The sequence below is a fragment of the Drosophila mojavensis genome, unplaced genomic scaffold, assembly GCF_018153725.1.
Source record: "Drosophila mojavensis isolate 15081-1352.22 unplaced genomic scaffold, ASM1815372v1 contig_36, whole genome shotgun sequence".
Lineage (NCBI taxonomy): Eukaryota > Metazoa > Arthropoda > Insecta > Diptera > Drosophilidae > Drosophila > Drosophila mojavensis.
The window spans coordinates 1,967,675-1,987,388 of NW_025318858.1; the positions used below are offsets into that span (position 1 = coordinate 1,967,675).

General features: G+C 35.3%; 1 protein-coding gene and 1 long non-coding RNA gene across 5 annotated transcripts in view; both read right to left on the minus strand.

The window, feature by feature from the left end:
• LOC6575753 (hemicentin-2) overlaps positions 1-10,905 on the minus strand; it is a 142,901-nt gene extending 131,996 nt beyond the window's left edge. For all 3 annotated transcript variants that reach the window (XM_032728994.2, XM_015164796.3, XM_002001721.4), the window contains exon 1: positions 10,807-10,905. In XM_032728994.2, the coding sequence (XP_032584885.1) occupies positions 10,807-10,834 (28 nt within the window). In that variant the 5' untranslated portion in view covers positions 10,835-10,905. The remainder of the gene's footprint in view (positions 1-10,806) is intronic.
• Positions 10,906-11,034: 129 nt separating this feature from the next.
• LOC122757157 lies at positions 11,035-14,579 on the minus strand. 2 transcript variants are annotated; one of them, XR_006357071.1, is made up of 2 exons: positions 14,014-14,579; positions 11,035-11,194 (listed from the first exon to the last, which is right to left on the minus strand). It is a non-coding gene; the product is annotated as an uncharacterized LOC122757157 (long non-coding RNA). The 2 variants fall into 2 exon arrangements; XR_006357072.1 differs by having other exon boundaries at positions 11,035-11,197.
• Positions 14,580-19,714: the final 5,135 nt, after the last annotated feature.

Consider the following 19,714-nt stretch of genomic DNA (forward strand, 5'->3'; position numbering starts at 1 on the left):
ATATATATATAAGTGTGTGTGTGTGTGTGTGTGTAAGCAATGCCAAAAATATATATATATGTATATACTAATTCCCATGTCAGTTTCAGGTGAGACAGCCGCTCATCCCACCTGTCAGCCCCCATCCACTTATTGTCTGCTGATTGACTTCCGTTTTGCTCGTTTTCAATGCCTTTAATCGATTTTGCACCCAAAGGACATTTTCGCTGGCTTTCTGTGTGTGTGTGTGTGTGTGTACGTGTGATTGTTTGTGGTTTTTCCTTTCTTTTTCTCTCTTTTTTTTTTTTTTTTTTTTTTTGACTCATTTTGATTTGTTTTCCCAGCACATTTGGCTCGTTTTTTGTCTCTTTGTGTTTGATTTGCTATAAGCCAACACGCGGTAAGTATGCTCAAGCGTCTGCGTTAAATGTTCTTGTGTCCCAATGCATCAATACCCAGCAAGGCGTATAAATGGGGCATTTTAGATGTCGCTATCTGGGTTTGTGTATAGGGAAGAAATTTGAAAAGGGTAAATTGGGTTGTTCATGTCTAAGTTGAAAAGCTTAGTCGTTTAATCAAAGTGCGTGTGGTAGATCACGGCGGTCCTTGGTATATAAGAATCAGGCATATATAAGGAGACCTCAACGATCCTAAAAATGGAAAATAAATGAAGGAGCTGATCAAATAGGTTTTTGGAGCGTATAGACTTTTAGTCTCACACGTGTACTGGCAGAAGGCTTAGACGCCTTCACTCTCAAGTGCAGTTTAAGCGTTTATTAACCTAATCTACTTCAATGTATTCATTATGCCCCAAACTCTGAAATTTCTTTCTTACTTTGTCCTAGACTAAATATATATATCTATAGCTTTTAGAATATATACATATACAGCAGAATCAGGGTATAAGGACACTGAAAGGACGCTTATATGGTTAAGCTTGCTCATATAAGTTTGTCTGGAGACCAGAATTGTCGTCGCAATAGCCGTAAGGATACTGTAAGCGGAGTCGTTATAACCGGATTCTACTGTATAATTAATTAATTTATAAATTGCATTTTAATATATATTTTTATTATTATTATTGTTTTATTTATTTATTTTATTTAATTATGAATTTTCTCTTTTTATAAAAACCAACTATTAACTATTGACTATTCTTTGTCATGATTAATTTTGATTTTATTGCTTAACTTTGGTTTTATTGATTTTATCAATATTAGTTTACTTTAATTTAGATTGCTTGATTTTAAAATACTCTATTTATTTATTTTATTTTATTTTTAATTGTTATCATTTTTTTAATATACATATTTATTTACAGCAGCTAATTGTTTATAACTCTATAGCGAATTTTGGAGTATACCTATGGTATGGTTTGTATTTTATTCTCCTTTTTTTTTATTATTTTATTTAATTATTAAGTTCGCATTTTATTTTATTTTTTATTTATTTATTTTTTGTTTTTTATATTTTAATTCTCTTTAAGCTGCATTTACAGGGTATTCTCCTAGGTGTGACTAGACTGCAATTAGCTGGGCAGCAGCAGCCGCTTAGTTATTGTTTTGTTGGGCTTTTGCGCTCTGCTGCCTGCTCGCGCTTCAGTTCAGCTTCAATTAAATATGCGTCTGATGTTTGTTTTCTTAATATTCGTTCTACTTTTGTTTGTTTCATGTGTTATTGTTGGCCCAGCCACGTTTTTATTGCCCCCGAAAATGGGACGACGTGCTCTGTGTGTGCAACTCAAGCTGAAACTTGAACTAAATTCTGAAAACTAAAACTGAAACTGAAACTGAAACGAAAACTGATGTCAGTTGCTGCTGCTGCTGCTGTTGCTGCTGCTGCCGTTACTGCCGTTGCTGTTGCTGTTGCTGTTGTCAGGATCAGGCATTGCGGCAATCTTATAAATTTTGAAGCAACTTTCATATTTTTCAAGCCATGTCGCATGACGGCAGCTGTAGCTGGAGCTGTGGCGTGTGATGGGGTGGGGTGTGGTGTGGGGCCAGCTAAGCTGGCTTCCCATGAATGTCATATGCGGCGACGTCTGCTATTTGATTTTAGTGTGGCAACGCTTAAAACCAGGCAACAGTAAGAAGAAGAAGAAAAAACTTTTCCACCTGCGACACCTGTGCATGGCAGCCGAGTCGAACAGAAATGCAGTCAACTATACCTATATACATATACCGATATACATGTATATATATATTCGCATACATCCGCAGCAACATTCACAAATATCTTCGACTCTGCATTGTGCCCAATGTTTGGCATGCAGATTGCAGCTGCTTCTGCTGCTGTCTGGTTATTTTTAGCTAAAAATACTCAGAGAGGCACTAGATTTCCTCGTATTAGCTGCGGACAGCATAAACATTATACTGGTCGAGCCTGTACCTGTGTCATCTTTAATTGCATTTGGGTTAGTCAAGTGCCAAAACTTGTCAACAGCATTGACATTTTAATAGCATATAGAGAATTTTATCTGCATGGGCAGGAAATTATCACATAACGATTTTTCATGAATATTTCATATTTATATATTTGGTATTCAGCAAATTTATTTCTTTATTTTTCATCAGAGAAGAACAAACTACTTCGAGACTAATGCAGAATGATGCCTTGATGTCATGACAGGAGGCGGCTTAAGAAATGGGAAGCTTTCTGTCAATCCGAGTAACTCAAAGAAAATAACAATTCTCGATATAAATAGAAACTCAAGAATAAGTATGACTTTCATTTCATATACACTTTTTTTTTTTTTAATAAAAGCTGCAAATATGATTGGATATATTTAGACTAGACAAGTATTTCGATTGTCTAAGAGAAGAATTAAAAATTAAAAAGATATAACTACTTAAATAAATTTGCAAAATTTGTATATAAAATTATCGTGAAAATAGAATTAAAAGAAATATCGTTGTTAATTTAAAATATTATAAAAAAATTAAAAAATCATATTTTAATGTGTTTATTATTTTCTTTTCTTTTTGTCTTGATACTGAAAAAAATATATTGTTTCACACATATTTGTTTATTTATTTTTGCTCTTATTTATTTACATATATATATTTTTTTTTATTAACATGATTATTATTATTTTTTTTTTTTTTTTTTTTACTTATTTTTTTTTTAATTTTTTTATTTATTATTATTATTTTTTTTTTTAATTTATTATTACTATTATTACTATTTTGTATTTATTTTTTTATTTATTTATTTATTTTATTTTATATTTTTTTGTATATACCACAAAGTTTTATTTTTATTCATAATAAAGCTTGTGATTTTCACTTATAATGTGAAAAGATAGATAAATACATTTTGAGTTCTAGGAGATTGCACAGTCGATAACTATCGGTAATTCTCTTTGAGGTTAGCGATACTCATCTATCACACTATAGTGCGAACACAAAATAACTAGGATCATTTAAACTAAGCCTTTACTATGTTGAATATGCACTTATTGGCAAACATTCAACTCCTATTTGAAATTCGATAAATATATAATTGCCTCATCAACGTTTCTTCCCCTCCAACATATACATATGTATATTTATATATTTATATTAAGAACTCATTTCTAACTGCGCTCTTGAACAATTGAACATAATTTCAATTTAACATACAATATATTGAATTTATATATACATGTATAACAATAAAAAATATCATTTAATTATTTCTCAATAATAAAATTGAAATTAAATGAAAAAATAATACAAATAAATTGAATATCGCAATATAAATATGAAATGTCAAAGTGACAGCTGCGCCGCTGCAGCTCACACGCCCGCCAGCCGCGCCCACATTTATTGTTTATGAATGTGGGCATAACGGCATTAAATAATATTGATTTAAATGTTATATTTTCAATTGAGAAATTTATAGAAAACATTTTCAAATATTTATAAGTTGCTTCAGTTGAAACTTTCATATTGAATTTTCATCAGTTTCTGTTGAATAGAATTATGTTTTAGCAGAAGATGTTGTTGTTGTTGTTGTTGTTGCTGCGGCTGTTGTTGTTGTCACTTGGCAGGCAGCAAACATTTATGTTTAATTAAAAGATAACATATATACACGCACAGAGACAGAGTGTGCGTGTGTGTGTGTGTGTTGGTCTTTATGGTATATGTGATTTGGCATGTCAGGTCCTTTAAACACTTGCATTCATCCGGCTGCCAGAACTCATCTCATATATGATTCCGTTTCGATTCGTTGCGTTTGTTGCTCTTTTCCAAAATTTATGCATTTCATTTAAGGCAAATTTTACGAACATTTAGTTTTGCAGTTGCTAAGATGATAGAGAGAGAGAGAGACAGAGCGAGAGAGCGAGAGAGAGAGGAAGGGTGAATTTGTTTGATTGTGCAAGCTAGTGGAAAATATTCCTTGCTTGAGCTGTGAAAACTTTGCACACTCTATCTCACTCTCGCACGTGTACTCTCTCACTTTCTCTGTCTCTCTCTCTTTCATTCTGTCTCTATTCTGTGCTCATTGATGATTTGAAATTTGTGCTGGAGTCAGCTTATCGCAGCGCTCAATAATTTAAAGCTTTAAAATTGTTTATTATTTTCTTTTCTTTTGCTGCTTTGTGCTAGGCTCTTTAGCATATCAAATCGTAAAAATAAACCAAATATAAAGCAGAATTATTTCAATTATATGGCAAGTGCTGCCCTGCCCCGCCTCCTGCTGCTGCTGCTGCTGCTGCGCCTTGCTTTTTGTGTTATTTTATTGCACTGAGAATTTAACGCCATCAATTAATGGCATGCCATAAAAGTTTTATTAAGTGATTGACTGTCCCGTTGGCCCGGGTCCGGGTCCGGGTCCGGGCCCGGGCGAAAGTTGACTGACCCAAACGGCCAACAACAGCTGACCAAGAGAGCGGGCCAAGGTACGCAGAGTGGTAACAAAATACTCGAGCCAACCCATCGATGGTTGGCAGAAGCTCGTCATCGACTCGACTTGCCAAGTTGGCATGTTGAAATATTTAAAGCCGCTTAAATAAATTGTGGTTTGCTTTTGGTTCTGGTTCTGGTTCTGGTTCTGGTTTTTTGGTTCTGTTTCCGCTGCTGCTGCTGCTGCTGCGAGACAGCAGAAAAATCAATAGCAATGTTCGTAAAGACTTTAGCCAATTGAGTGAGGTTAGGGTGAAGTGGGAAAGGGGGGTGGGCGAGCACGCGTAACTGTAATCACACATAAAACTCTCGTTAGGCGCATTAAATTACAAATTCCATTAAAATGATTATTAAGGCAAGTATTTGCTAATTAATTTACTCGCTACGCACAATGCCACCGAGCCACCGAGCCACTGAGCCATTCAGCCACTCAGCCAGAGCGCAATTAATAAATCCAAATGAGCAGCGCCACTCGACGCGAATCGACTCGCCGCCGTTTCGTGACTATTCAAGTGCCCTACAATAAAACCATTTCAGATAACCGAAAGTTCTATAAAAAAGGAAAACAATCATAAAAGAGCAAAGCTCAAATGGATAACGGGCCAGCCGAGCTCAGCTGAGGTGCTAAATGCTGTTTACTGCTCGTAAAAATTGACGCGAATTGCTTTTCAAATAATATTAAATGAGCCAAGTGCCTTGGATTAATAGATCAGCATAAAGATATCTGGAATTATGCTCATTAAGGAATTATTAATGGAAATTATTGAATGATTTTTAGCTTGCATCAGAAGTGAACCAGTTCAATATTGAATAATAGCTGTTCGCTAATTGAAATTGATTCCTCTACCCGCCAGAAATGTAAAGAAATGGAGAACTGATTGAATTAAATGGATTTGGAACTAGTTCATGGAACTAGTTCATTATTGGGCACACTTCCACATCTGGGCACTAATTGAACTTTATTCCTCAACCCGTAAAAACTGTTGAGAAGCAGACTGAATTAAACTGAATTGGAACTAGTTGAAGCTGGAAATAAATTGATGCTAAATTCCCAACAAAATTTGAACCAGTTCGGAGCTCGACTAATGACGAATTCTGAACAACAAAATATGTATAAAATTTCATATTTTTTTCAGAGCTGACCAACTGAGTTTAGTACAATAATAGTTCTGAACTAGTTCAAATTTATTCAAAACTAGTTCGCATTTTTTCAGATATATTTAAGCTTCTATATTTATCATAATTTATCACAATTTCAATTAAAAGAGGAAATGTTGTTCAACTTACGAACCAGTTCCAAACAATATTTGAACCAGATATCAAATTAATTTTCCTAATTGTTTTCATAAAACATAAAAAGAAGAATTTTATATATTCCCTATTCTGGTTCATTTGAACTGATTCACAATAATGCCAACCTTTTTCTGTATGCCATGAAATGTCCATTAATTTCTTCAATTTCTCAACTATTTCCGTTGGCAATCGACGATTGAATTTAGATAGATTTCACATATTTCCTCTGCGCCTTTAGCATTTATTGCATTCGACAAATTTAATTTACAACTTTATACAGTTATCGCAAAACGTATACACATGCATATATACAGTAGATATATTGTTGTATGTCTGGCTTCCGCTGACAGCAATCCGGACGCTAATTGAGTTATGAGCGAGAGTTGAGTTAACTTGCTTAACCCTGTCACAAACCTTTTCAAACACTCGACATACCCTTTCCTCTTCCCTTTTTATTTTGTTGGCTCTCCCTCTCTGCTGCTGTAATGAATAACTGCCAGCTGGCTGGGTGACCCCACTCGGCCGAGTCCTTATGAATAATAAGGCAAATAATCTGTCAGCGTCGCAGCCGTCTGAAACCCATTCGAGGCCACCGCCAACCACCCACCACCCACCACCCGCTGCCCACCGCCCACAGCCCACAGCCTGGCGGGCGCCTATCAACCAAACGACAAACGACTCAATTTCGATGAGAAGGACAACTCTGGCAGCCAGGCAGCCGGCCAGCCGGCCGGGACCTTGCATGTGAGTGTGTGTGGGCGTGGCAAGTAAATAGGGAGCTCGGTGGTGTAGTGTATGGGGGCGTGGCACGGGCGCTAATAACACGAAATCGGATTTGAGCGCTGGTCAACGGTTGACGCTGCGTGTGATAAAAGCAACAACACGCAGTTTTGCGGTTTGCGTTACGTTTTTAGACACGACGCACGAGGCACGAGGCACGAGGCATGTGGCATGTGGCAAGGGACAGGGAAGCACACGCTGCGTATGCGTAACGTGCGTTTTAATGAAATATTGAATTTTATTGCCTGCGTGCCTGTCAACAACTTACACACAGTCCGCAGTCCGTAGTCCGCAGTCCGCAGTCCAGTCGACGTCCACGTTGTGCTGAGCTGAGTCCTGTCCAGTCGACGTCGAGGTCCTGCGTCCTTGCACGTCCCACTTCACAACTTGTCACTGGCTCGAGGGCAAAGGGTGCCCAACAGCAACTGTCGTCTCTTTTAATTTGATTTTCAGACAGCCCACGCTCACTCTTCCTCTCTCTCTCTCTCTCTCTCTGCCTACCTCCCTCTCTCCCTCTCTCGCTCTTTCCTGGTTTTGCCACCGCACGCATTTTAACGCTTTTTATTTGCTATGCAAAAGTTCAAGTGTATTATTACCTCAACAAAAAAAAAAAAAGAAAGAAAATGGAAGGCAAAGTTGGTTTATATTCCGTTGGCTGCTAATAAAAGCAATTTATGAAGCCCAAAGCGCGGAAATGAATTGTTAACAAATTTTGCGGCATTGAGTTTGGTGCGTTGAGGCAAGTTTTTCGGCCTGGCCAAGATGGAGCTGACGTCGCGGCGCTGGCAATGATGAGTGGCATCGTTGTCGAGTGGACGACATGTCTTGTTTATGGTCAGGCGGCACACGCATAAACAGAAGGCACAACAACAACAGCAACAACAACAGCAAAAATATAATAATAATAAAAATGGGCAGCCCCGCGTCACAGCCCCTACCCCTGCTCCTGCCCCTGCCCATGAGTTGGCACACTCTGTGGCATTGGCGAAATTTCCCCAAGCGCGCATAAAATGTAAACCCGAGGCAAAGAACTGACTGAAAAAAGTAAAAAGAGAAGCACACACACACACAAACACTCATTCACACTCACAATCACACACTCATTCACGCAGGAGTCAAGTGCAATCTGTGGAGCGACAATGGCTTTAAGCCTGCGCAGCTGTTCAATTTTTATATTCGTTGAGGTTTGTAAATTGAGGAGTCGCTGCTTCTCACTTAAAAGTTCATAATGAGCAGCTAAGCTTATTAGAGCAATAAATTAGAAATATATATAGCTAATAAATATGGGCGAAATTATAAGTACTTCCACTCAGAGGAATAACAAAAGTAATACGAAATTGGACGCCATTGCAATTAGATATCTTCATGGAGCTACGACAATGAGCCATGTATTCAATATTAATTTACTTAAAACAATTAAATTTACTTAAAACAATTAAATTAAATAAACTAGTTTTACTATGGTCGTGCCCATCATTTTATATGGAATGCATTTTACCAAAATCCAAATTCTGACTAATAGGAAAATGAATTGGAGCTAACTGGCTCCAGCGCTACAAAGGGACCATTATAAATAATAATAAATATTATTATTACAAATAATCTAATAATAATTATTATTATAAATAATAATAATTAAATATATATATTGATTTTTCAATTTATAAATAATATTTTTTAGTATAAGACAAATTGCAAATAAAAAATAGAAATAAAATTTTTTTAAATTATTGTTTTAATACATATTATAAAAAAAAAAAAAAAAAAAAAAACACCAACTATTTTTTTTTTTTTTTTTTAAATATATTTTGTGTATTAAAGTGTTTTAATGATATTGTAAAAAAGTCTATCAGTGATTTCCATTTTTTTTTTTTTTTAGATGCAAATTTTTCAATTATTAAATTTTTTTTACTTTGCGAATAAATAAAATAAATAAAATTGGGCTAAATTTTATTTAAAATTATTTAAATTAGAATGAAATTTTTATTTATAATTTTTATTTTGTCAATAAATGTGATTTTTAAATTTGAATAATAATTTAGCCTCATTTGCGGATGTTCTTGAATATATGTATACTAGTTAAAAATAATTACTTATATATATGATGGAATCCATGCCTTTCTCATATACTGACAAACAACTCCAATTATTATAATTACTATTCTAGTCGATTTCTATGCTTTAATTAGGTATCTATAGCTACCCGCTCTATATCTAATTAAAAGCAAAGTTACTTATAAACAAATTAAACGTGAGCAGTTTATCTGGTTTAATCTTCATTCGCAAACTTTGCTGCTTCATCGCCTGGCAACGTTCTCTAAGCTCTAAGAGCTTTTTGATTACTTCTCTTGGCAAGGACAGAAAAGATAAGTAAAGCTAAAGCAACGGGAATTTTAATAAAAAAAAAAAAAATTGCATAGTGCACAACAAAAATAAAATAAATAACTAGAATTTAGAATTCCTCTTTACAAAGAACTTATAAAACCTTTAAGAAAATATATGTGATTTTATGTGTACTTTAGTAATTAATTGAAAAATAAATTTCTTGTTTATTTGTAGAGCTGTGAATTTATTTTTTAAATTAATTGAAGTACGAATTTTTTAATATATGTCATAATATTATTTTTTACTTTAACTCCAAAGTTCACATGAGTGCAACTTCGTTTCCAACTTTCCTTTGTAATTTAGCCAAACTTTTGCGTGAAGTAATTTTTGTGCTCCACTTGCTGTAGTTGGTCTTGTTTTTAATCTACTCGATTTGGCAGGGTCTTCGACCAACTTGCATTAAAAAATTAAAATTCTCGTGCGTGTTTGACAATCAAGAAAGTGCAGCTCGCAGCTAAGCTTGTCGTTTGGGGCAGCAGTAGCAAAAAAATATGCAATAGGGTAAGAGCACTGGAAATGGGCATATATTACTATGTAACACTTCTGAATGGAATTAAATGTTAGCTTATTGTGCAGATTAGAAAGAATTCAGGCTCTATCGAAGCCTTCATTAAGTCACCTTTCCAGGCTAATTAAATGCTGTCAAGAGTAACTCAAGCTAATGGTGGATAATATATGTGGAATATAGATAAGGCAGCTAGTATTTATTTTGGCATTTATTTGACAACCCAATGAACTCGATGTTCGAGTTTTGATAATTTTTACCCCGCTAAATCGAAAATCGTGTAAATCGAACAAAATTCTATCCCCTTAAGAAAAGTTCTTGATAATTCTCGATAATTTAAAATTCTTTGAAATCGAAAAAAAAAATGATCCCCTGGCCATTTCGAATTATCGGAACTTGACTGTACTATATATTCTATATTCTAAATATATTTTTTTTTTATATATTTATTATCTTTATCTATAAATGTTATATATTATTATATTTATTATGTAAATCCTATATATTAACACATTAATGTATTTAAAAATTTCTTAGTCAACAGCCCGTTTTATTGATATTAACAATTTAAGCCTTGGCAACTCTAAAACAGTATAAATCGGCAATTGTATTACGTGATAAGTAATTAAGCAGCTAAAGAAATGAATTAAAGAGAAAGATAATATTTCAGTTCAGCTTACAGCAAATGCGAGCATATGAGCTCAGCTCGCACATTTGAATTGTCTGCGTGAGATCAAACGTTAAGCAGAGTCTGAAATGCCTTGACTAACTTTCATTATCTCTTTGACAAACTCGATATACTCCATTCGGAATCAAGCGTAAAGTGTGCATTCAAGTTCCGCCCACATCATGGCAGCAGCAGGAGCAGCAGGAGCAGCAGGAGCAGCAGCAGCTGCTATTGTTGTTAATGTAATTCCGACTCCTGCTGCTGCTGCTCCTGCTGCTGCTGTTGCTGTTTAATTGTGAGATAAAACTTACCGATAATGAGCAGCTTTATGGTTGTCATGTTTGCCTTTTTGTTGTTCCTCTTTTGTTGTTGTTTGTGGACTTTTCTCTTTCAGCTGTTGTTGTTTTCACTTCTTTTGCTTTTAATTGTAAAATCGTTGCTGTTGTTGTTGTTGTGCGGTTTGATTGTTTGTTCTCGTTGTTGTTGTTGTTTTTGCTGTTGTCTGTTGTTTGCAATGTTGCACGTATTTCTCTCTCTCGTTTTTTTCGAATTTGTTATTTACGCAATTTATTAATCCGACTTGGGCACAGTTTGACAAGCGCTGGCAAATGGCATTTTAATGTTAAAGCGCTCATGCTTACTCCCGCTCTTCCTCTGCTTTATAGTCTCTTATTGCACAGTTTTAAGCTGCTGCTGCTGCTGCTGGTTGAGTATTTCAATTAAATTGATTAAAATGCAGCACACCTAGCCGCGCTCACCTTAACAACTTTTGCCACTGGGGCCGTTTGAATATTTCAGAGCAACAGATATAAACAGACGAAGGGACAGATGGACGAAGGGATAGACAGACAGACAGACAGACATATAGACAGATAGACGTTGGCCATTGAGTGATATATAATTCCAGATACGCCTAGACATTAAATTAACATATTTTGTTAATAATCATTATTTGTGCATGTCCCTCTCTTTCCCACTCACTCGCTCTCTCTCTGTCTGAACCCATCTTTGCTTAACGCTAGACTCGGAGCTGCTACACATGTAAATTGCTGCCTAATGTCTTATTCATGTTTACAGGCTTGTGCCACTGGCTTTACTCGACTCTCTGCCTCTCTAGCCCACTCTCTGTCTCTCTCTTTCTCTCACACTCTGTATCTCTGTTCTAAAATTTACTTTGCGTGCTGTGAACTTATTAGGGCCAGCTAAAGCCAAACCTTTTGGCTCAGCAATTACAACGACTTTTTCTTCCATTTCTTCTTCTTTTTTTTCGTTTTCTGTTTTTTTGTTTCTCTTGTTTTTTTTAATTTTGTTTTTATTTTTATTCAAAGCTAAATAAACGCAATTTGCTGGTCATATAACGCTTGACCATTTCTGTTGTCCTTTCGCATGCATTTAAATTTAATTGCGCTGCCTTTGCCGCCGCTCCACACAATAAATCTCTGCTAATTGTGACTGTATTTATTTACTTTTTGCTGCATACTTTGGGGCGCGCACATTAAATCGCACTTGCATGTATTCATTTCGTTCATTAAATATATTTGAATGTTTTTAGGAATGAAATACGAGTTAATCGGATAATCTTTCTTATACAATATATATTTAAATAAATTTATATCCAGAAAATTAATGCCTATATATAAATTTATTTGTATTTATTTTTATTATTCTTGGTCAAACCTACTAAGCTAAGCCAAGCTAATGAAATTCTGTTCCACAAATTTCTATTTTTAATGTACTTCATTTAATTCGGGATTTCACATTTTCAATTATATTACACTGTAAATAATATTATATATATTTGTTCAATATTTCATCAGTTCTCGTTTATTTTCAATACATAAAGATTTCAACACATGTGTTAAAATTTCTTTTTGAAATCCTTCGAAAGAAATGACGGTTAAATATATTTTATTTCTAACATAAACTTGCTTAATGAATTATTTCTTATAATAAATAAAAATATGATTAATTTTTTAATTAATAAATAATATATATTAATTTAATCATTAATTTATTTTAAAATGAGTAAATATTTGTTAATTATAATATAAGAATTTAATTATATAAATAAAATAAAAGTCAGAAAGATTTTTAAAACCTTTCTTTTGGCATTATTAATATTAAAAACTTATAATTTAAGCTTGAGAGATTTGTATTTGCATTTTACCTTTTTTTAATTTATTTTTTTTAATTTTTTATTTGTAGTTTCAATATTAATAAATTTGTTAACGAACGAAAATAGTTGTTCAGTTGTTAAAGATTCTAATATAAAAATAAAAATATAAGATCTCTCTAGTCAAATCATAAATGTATAACCATAATAATTAAATTATTAATTATATATATCAAATAATATTAATAATAATAACAATAATTCAAAAGCTTTATTAAAATTATGTATTATGTGTCTTAGTCAAAGTTTGTCCTTAAAAATTTAGTCTGATTTTCATTATTATTTTTTTTTTTTTTTTCACTCTGTTACATTTTGCAAATTTTCCATTCATGAATTGTTTTAGACATTTGCATGCAGCTTAACTGATTTGTTCATTTAAAATAGATTTGATTGCTAAAATTTACTCTTGGCAATTCTTCCATTTTATTTCTATAATATTTTTGCATTTCCCTGAATTCATTAGAATTTTCCACAAGTTATTATTTTATATCTATTTTTGTACAGTTTCTAAACACAAACACAAATATTTCTGGCAGACTGTCAGCACAGACATATATACAGAATATTCTCTAGATAAACTTGGCCAACAGTTGCAGACTTTAGTTGAGGAATTTCTAATTTCTTTGCAAACTTCAGCTTCAAATGCAGCAAAGAAAGTTTTTATTTTCGCAATATTTTCCAAAGGCTGCGAAGCATAACAATTGCGAGTAGGTCAACGGCTGCAGGTAGGAAAAAAGCCCAAAAAAAAAGCCCATAAAAATAAGAATAAAAAACACAATGTGCTGGCCACATTATATGGCACGGACAAACGGACAGACAGAGAGACAAAGAATCAGCTGTCACAGTAGAATAATAAAAATGAATTTATTTGCGTTCTATATGCGAGCGACTGTTGCTGCTGCTGCTGCTGTTGCTGCTGTAGCTGCTGTTGCTGCTGCCAAGGACAACAAGTTGGAGGCAAGAGAAAAGAAATACTGTTGAAATTATAAGAATTTGACAGATGAGGCAGCGCGTGTCCTGGCACAGCGCCCAGGTGAAATTGGAGCACAACTTTAGCCTTAAATTGAGCTAAAAAAAAATACAAGAAAAATCTCTTTTATTGCCGCTGCAGTTGGCCCAGTTTCTGCGGCTGTTGTTAGTCGTGGTGGGTGGCTACGAATTGGCCGGCATGAATATGCATGCGGCGTGACGACCAGCAAGGTCGCACAGCATAGCTGGCAGCAGTTGCACTTGAGTTGCGGCACACAGCTGCTGCTGCAGCGGCAACTGCAACTGCTGATTGCTGCCAGAAGGAAACGAAAATGGAAAAGCTGAAGCAAAAGCAATTTGCATAATTACAACGCACATGAGCAACACTTGCTGCGGCCTGTCCGCCTGCAAGTAGGCAACGGCTTTTCATTAGCTTCTAAACACGGCGAGGACAACAACTTGTGCAACACGCGCGCGCTTCACACTGCCACGGCACACACACACGTGGGCACTCACACATGGACACTTATTTAATGAGAGACACGATTAATCAGTTCGGGTATTGCATCCGCTTTGCCGCCCGTTGCCGACGAACGCTTCTTACCAACTAACACAATTTGAGTTTTGTTATAGCTTTAAAAACGAAGTCCGGCTGACGACGAATGACGACGCTGACGCGCAGCCTTCGGCTGGACGAGTTACGAACACGGCACGAACGAGCACTCACGAAGTGGGGCTAGACGCTTGCGCTTGACGATGTGCGAAGAGAGCGCGCTTGTTTAGCAACATTGTTGCGCACTCAAATGTTGCTAAGCTGTTTGCACGTTGTCTTAGGTTAGTTTTCACTTGAAGGAAACTGTTAAATGAAAAGTTTTGTTGTGTATTTTTGGTTTGCACTCGAGCTATTAATAAGTTTCTGTGATCTCCTCTAGCTCTATCTGTGTGCAGCCCGACTTAGTTGCTCTAATGTTGCCTACTTTCTGGAGACGACAAACGAGCGTACATTCGCGCACTGAACTTCGTCTGCAGCCGAGCCTCGCATTTAAGAGCGCGACTCGTTTCATTTGCCATTGCGTTCCGCTCTCTGTTGGCAACATGTTGCGAGCGCTGGCTTCGCAACAAGCGCGCAACAGTTGTGACCAGCTGTAAGCGACGCACTTACACCAATTGCCACTTAACTAAAATGCCACTCAAAATTTCTCTTGCACTTGTTGTTGTTGTTGTTGTTGTTGTAGCAGAGCTAGCCTCAAAGGCCTAAAACAGTGAGCAGCAATCAACAAATGTGGCGAAAGGCCGAAAACAGCCAAAATTCCCCTTCACACATAAAATATGATATGTTAGTTTTACAACACTAACAAAAGCTAGAGCCAGTTACAGCTATGCCTGTATTTACAGTTACAGCTGCACATTCACAAAAGTTGTTAAAAAGTCCGAAATAAATTTGTTTTCGTTTGCACTTTTCATTTTTTTACATTTTTTTTTTTTTTTTTTTTTTTAGACTTTGACATAAATTTATGCGTTTTGTTTACAACAACAAGAACAAACACTGACTCCTGTTATAGATCAGGTCACGGATAGCCTTAGGTGTTTGTGTATAACTCAGCAGGGGAGTCTGACATGTGGGCGTGGACGGGGGGCGACTCGCAGCGATTGCTGCTGACAAACTAAAGTATGTTTCGAAATTGAGATGTCATAAAAACGAAACAGCCTGTTATGAAGTACAGTGAGCACTGACTGCGACGAGCAGGCGAAGAGGCAAAGGATTGAAGTGGAGAGAACAAGTAATTGTTAAAATTGAAGTTATTTCTTTACTTCTTATTTTATTTTAATTAAAATAAAATTGATGAAAATAAAATCTTAAAAAAATATTGGGAAAAGCTAAATATATAGGAATGCTTTTATTTTCATTAGTAAGTGTTAGATATTTATGTGAAAAGAGACACTGCTTTACAAGCTTTTATTGCAAAATAAAAATACATATAAGAAAATATTAAAAATATTTCTTTTCTCTTCAGCAAATAGAATAAATAATATTTTGTGGTTTTATCGGAATATTCGAGTTGAAGTTCGTTGGTTATCGCTATGTGTTCACTGTACGAGCCTGTCTGAGGTAAGGGCTGGACTCTGAGCCACTTGGCATTACAACTAGTCATAAAATACACGACAGCTGAAAGCCAGGTCGACCAAACGGGCTTTGAGTAGCAAAACTTTTCTTTTTTTTTTTTTTTTTTGTTTTGCTATTACCTGCGATTTAAATAAAAGGGTTTGGCAAGCGGGCGGGCGGACAGAATCGTGGCCAAAATAAAGCGACAGAGGCAGTTTCAACTTTGATGACGAGAAGGCTATAAAAACTGAAGATGAAGATGAAGTGGGGAAGCTGAAGATGAAGAAGAGGCAGAGGCAGGCTGAAGAAACGACCTATCCAACACTTTTAACTTGCGAATGCCCAAGTGGGGGGAGAGGGGTGGTTAGACAGACGAAAAAAATACGATATGTAAACGAATGTGGAAAAATCACAAGGAACATGAATGCTGCAAGAAGACACAAAATACCCTGTAAATGGGATGAAAATAATAAGAAGTATTTTAAATATATATTTATACGCAACAATAAACGTATAAATGTGTATTTAATGTAATTAAGATTACTAAGAGAAAATAATGCTTGAATTCAACTATATTTATTTTGATTATATTTTATTTTTAATAAAATATCGGTATACAACATTATTATTATTTTTATTATTTTTTTTTTATTTATTTATTTTTTTTTTTTTCATTTAACACTAGAGGATAACCTAGTCTTTTTCTAGTTAAACAAAGGCCTATATACATTGGAAACAAATATCTGGTAAAGTAACCCAAGTACAAGAGAGAAAAAAAAAAAAAAAAAAATTTTTTTTTTTTTTTTAATAAAATTGAATTCCCTTTAAACAACTTTAGACTAGCAACTTCTAATCACTCCATCAGTTTTCTAATCAAACTTCTATTAGCACATTGTTCAGATGGTGTAACCATATTATACAAATAATTCTATGCATCTATAATAAATAAATTCAAATAATAAAATATTGTTCTCAGTACAATAATCCATAATGCCAAGCTAAAATGCTTGAGAGGACTAAGTATCCTTAACTTCATTATAATCGATGTTCGCGCCTGAGGAAATGCAGAACCTCAATCAGATTTAGTTAAAATCATCACAATGTAGTTCATCTTGCTTTTCCTTTTACATAAACTAATCAATCGATTAAATTTATATCGTAAGCTTTAAATATATTCAACAATTTCTCGTTCCTCTTCAATTGTATTTTATTCTTACATTATTTTTATTATTATTTTTTATTTTTATATATAATCTATGCACATTTTAATTTCATTGGGTGAGAAACAAATGCCACGCCTACTGCTCTACGACCGCCCCATTTGGCAGCCAACTAAATGTGTTATTTTAACACCTTCACGGTTGCCCTCGTTCGATCCACAAGTGGAAAGGTCCTGGCTGCTCCATCAAGGATGCAAATATGCCACGGGTCTGCTCAGCAATAATCAATACAACGGCAACAGCTTGCCGTTATCCTTGCGGCAAAGGATATTAATAGATGCTCATCGCTGGCTGCTGTGAGGGCAGCACAGGTGAGGCACAGGTGACAGAGGTGATTTCATTTGACTAGAGCTGAGATTGCTTCGATGGATGAGGTTGAGGTTGCTTATACAGAGAATTTGTTGGTGAAATTAATAATGAAATATATACTAATAACAATGAAATAAATAAAAAATAATTTAGTAGAATAAAATAAATAAATAAATTGAAAATTGAAAAAAAATATAGATAATTAAGTAGAATAAAATATATAAATATTTATTCATTTCAATTTTAAAAAAAAAAAAAAATCCAAAAGGCTCAAAATGGAAAAAAGGGAAGAACTGAACAAAAAAAAATGTAATATTAAAAATAAAATACAAAAAACAAAAAAAAAAAAAATGTTGTCAACGTGTTTGACAGATATAACACTAAATAACAGTTAAAAATCGATGCCTTAATTAGAAATTAATTCTAAAAATTAAAAATCTATATTAAGTGGAAATTAAAGAACAATACTAAAACTATTGAACGTTATTGTAAAACTTTATAAAAAGCCACAACAAAAATTGTACAAATTACAATAAAAAGTTTAATATTAAGGTAAAAATAACTATTTATTAATATAAAAAAAAATATTAAAAAAAAAAATTAAAAAAGAACTAAGAAGAGCTTTGAATATGCTCATTCGAATTCAAGATGAATATTTCTATTTTTCTAATAATGATTTATAATACAATTAAAATTTCTTTTTCTATTTCTATAATAATACAAATATTTATACTTGACATCCGCCACTGCTGCCGCCTTTGTTAGGGTATTTAGAATTCACTACATTGATTAGTTAATTTACAAACATTTTGTTGCTTAACGCTCGAAACACTTTTGCATAATATTTTTCTACCCATTCCTTGCATAGCTTCTGCCTCTTCTTCTTCTTCTTCAACTGGTTGTTGTTGTTGTTGGCGCATTTCAAAATTCACAATTCAAAACGTGTTAATTAGGCAGTGGATGTGGGCGTGGCTGTCGCAGCCATCTCTCTCCCTCCCCCTCTCTCCCTCCCCCTCTCTCCATCTCTCTCTCTCTCTCTTACTTGCTGTCTATCAAATGTGTTAATGACTTGCCAGCCCGCTACCGTTACTTATACACCGCACCCACCTACCTCCCTTTCAACACACCCCCCCTGCCCCACCCACATTTCGCACTCTCTATCGCTAACCGCTTTTACCTTTCTTCAATTTTCGCGTTTTGACTGCTTCAGCTGGAGTTTTGATGGGTGTAAGTGGGTGGTGGGCGCATGGGGGGGCGTGTCAATAAAATTAGCATTTTCTTTGCCTTTGCTTGTGCTTGTGTTTTGTTTTGTGCTTTTGTGTTTTGTTTGGCTTGTCGCACAAATTAAAGCTGTGCAGGTTGAGACCAGCGAGAGGGGGAGGGGGCGGGGTGAGACCAGGGAGGAGCTGGTTAATAAAGCAGGGGCGGCATAGGCGTGGCGCATTACGCAACTAAATATTCATGCGACTTGGTTTAAAACTTTGATAACGCGCACACACACACACACACACACACGCACACACTGGCACATTCTCATACATTGTTGCCTCTGTTAGCCCTAGGGTAAGCTGGGGCTGGAGCAGGTGCAGCCATCAACTATCAAATTACGTTTCGACATGTGTGCCGGGTCGTAAAAAGCAATGTTTAAGCCCCATAAAACAGCCAAGCAGCCGCCTTTAAATATTTTATTGTAATTAAGCCGCGAATTGCTCCCCGAACGCTAACTTAAAAATCAACGCAGCCGTTGTTAAGCACTGACCCCACATCTGGACTGAGTTTAAAGAGCGAAAGAATTTCTACGGAGCTTCCCCGTTCACAAGAGTCTTTAAGAGTAGATCTTTTTTATAAGAGCTTAATATGTTTGCCTCCTCTTTGCCCTGGATATGCTCTCTTCTATAGCCTCCACAATAATTACCTTTAGACTGATCCTCTAGCCCATTCCTCATCTAATCTGTCTACCTATCAATACCAGTATACTTAGATCCATACACTACACTTAAGATTCGCCCCTTCGCCTCAGCGCACTCTTCTCCTTCTCTCTCTCTCTCTTTAGTGTTTCTATCCTTCTCTCTTCTCTTACCATACATCCTTTTCACTTCTAGTTTTACTATACTATTCCCCTCATTCTATGCCTCCTCCTACCAGCCCTCTACCTCATCCTCTTCTCACAGCCATGTTTCTTCCCCTTTACAAGATCTCATCTTTCTGTCTATCTTATTGTCTACTCTCTGATTTCCTCTCTACTATTTCCCCTTTATGTCGACTCCACAACATCCTTATCTTATTTACGCTATCATCAGCATTTCAACCAGGTCTCCCTTTCTCTCTCTTTCTCTCTCTCTCTCTCTCAACCGCATTTTTACTTTATCTTTACCTCTTTCTATAATCCATCTATCCAAAACCAGCTATCTATCAGACTCTCCTCTCTGCTTTAGTTCCTCTAT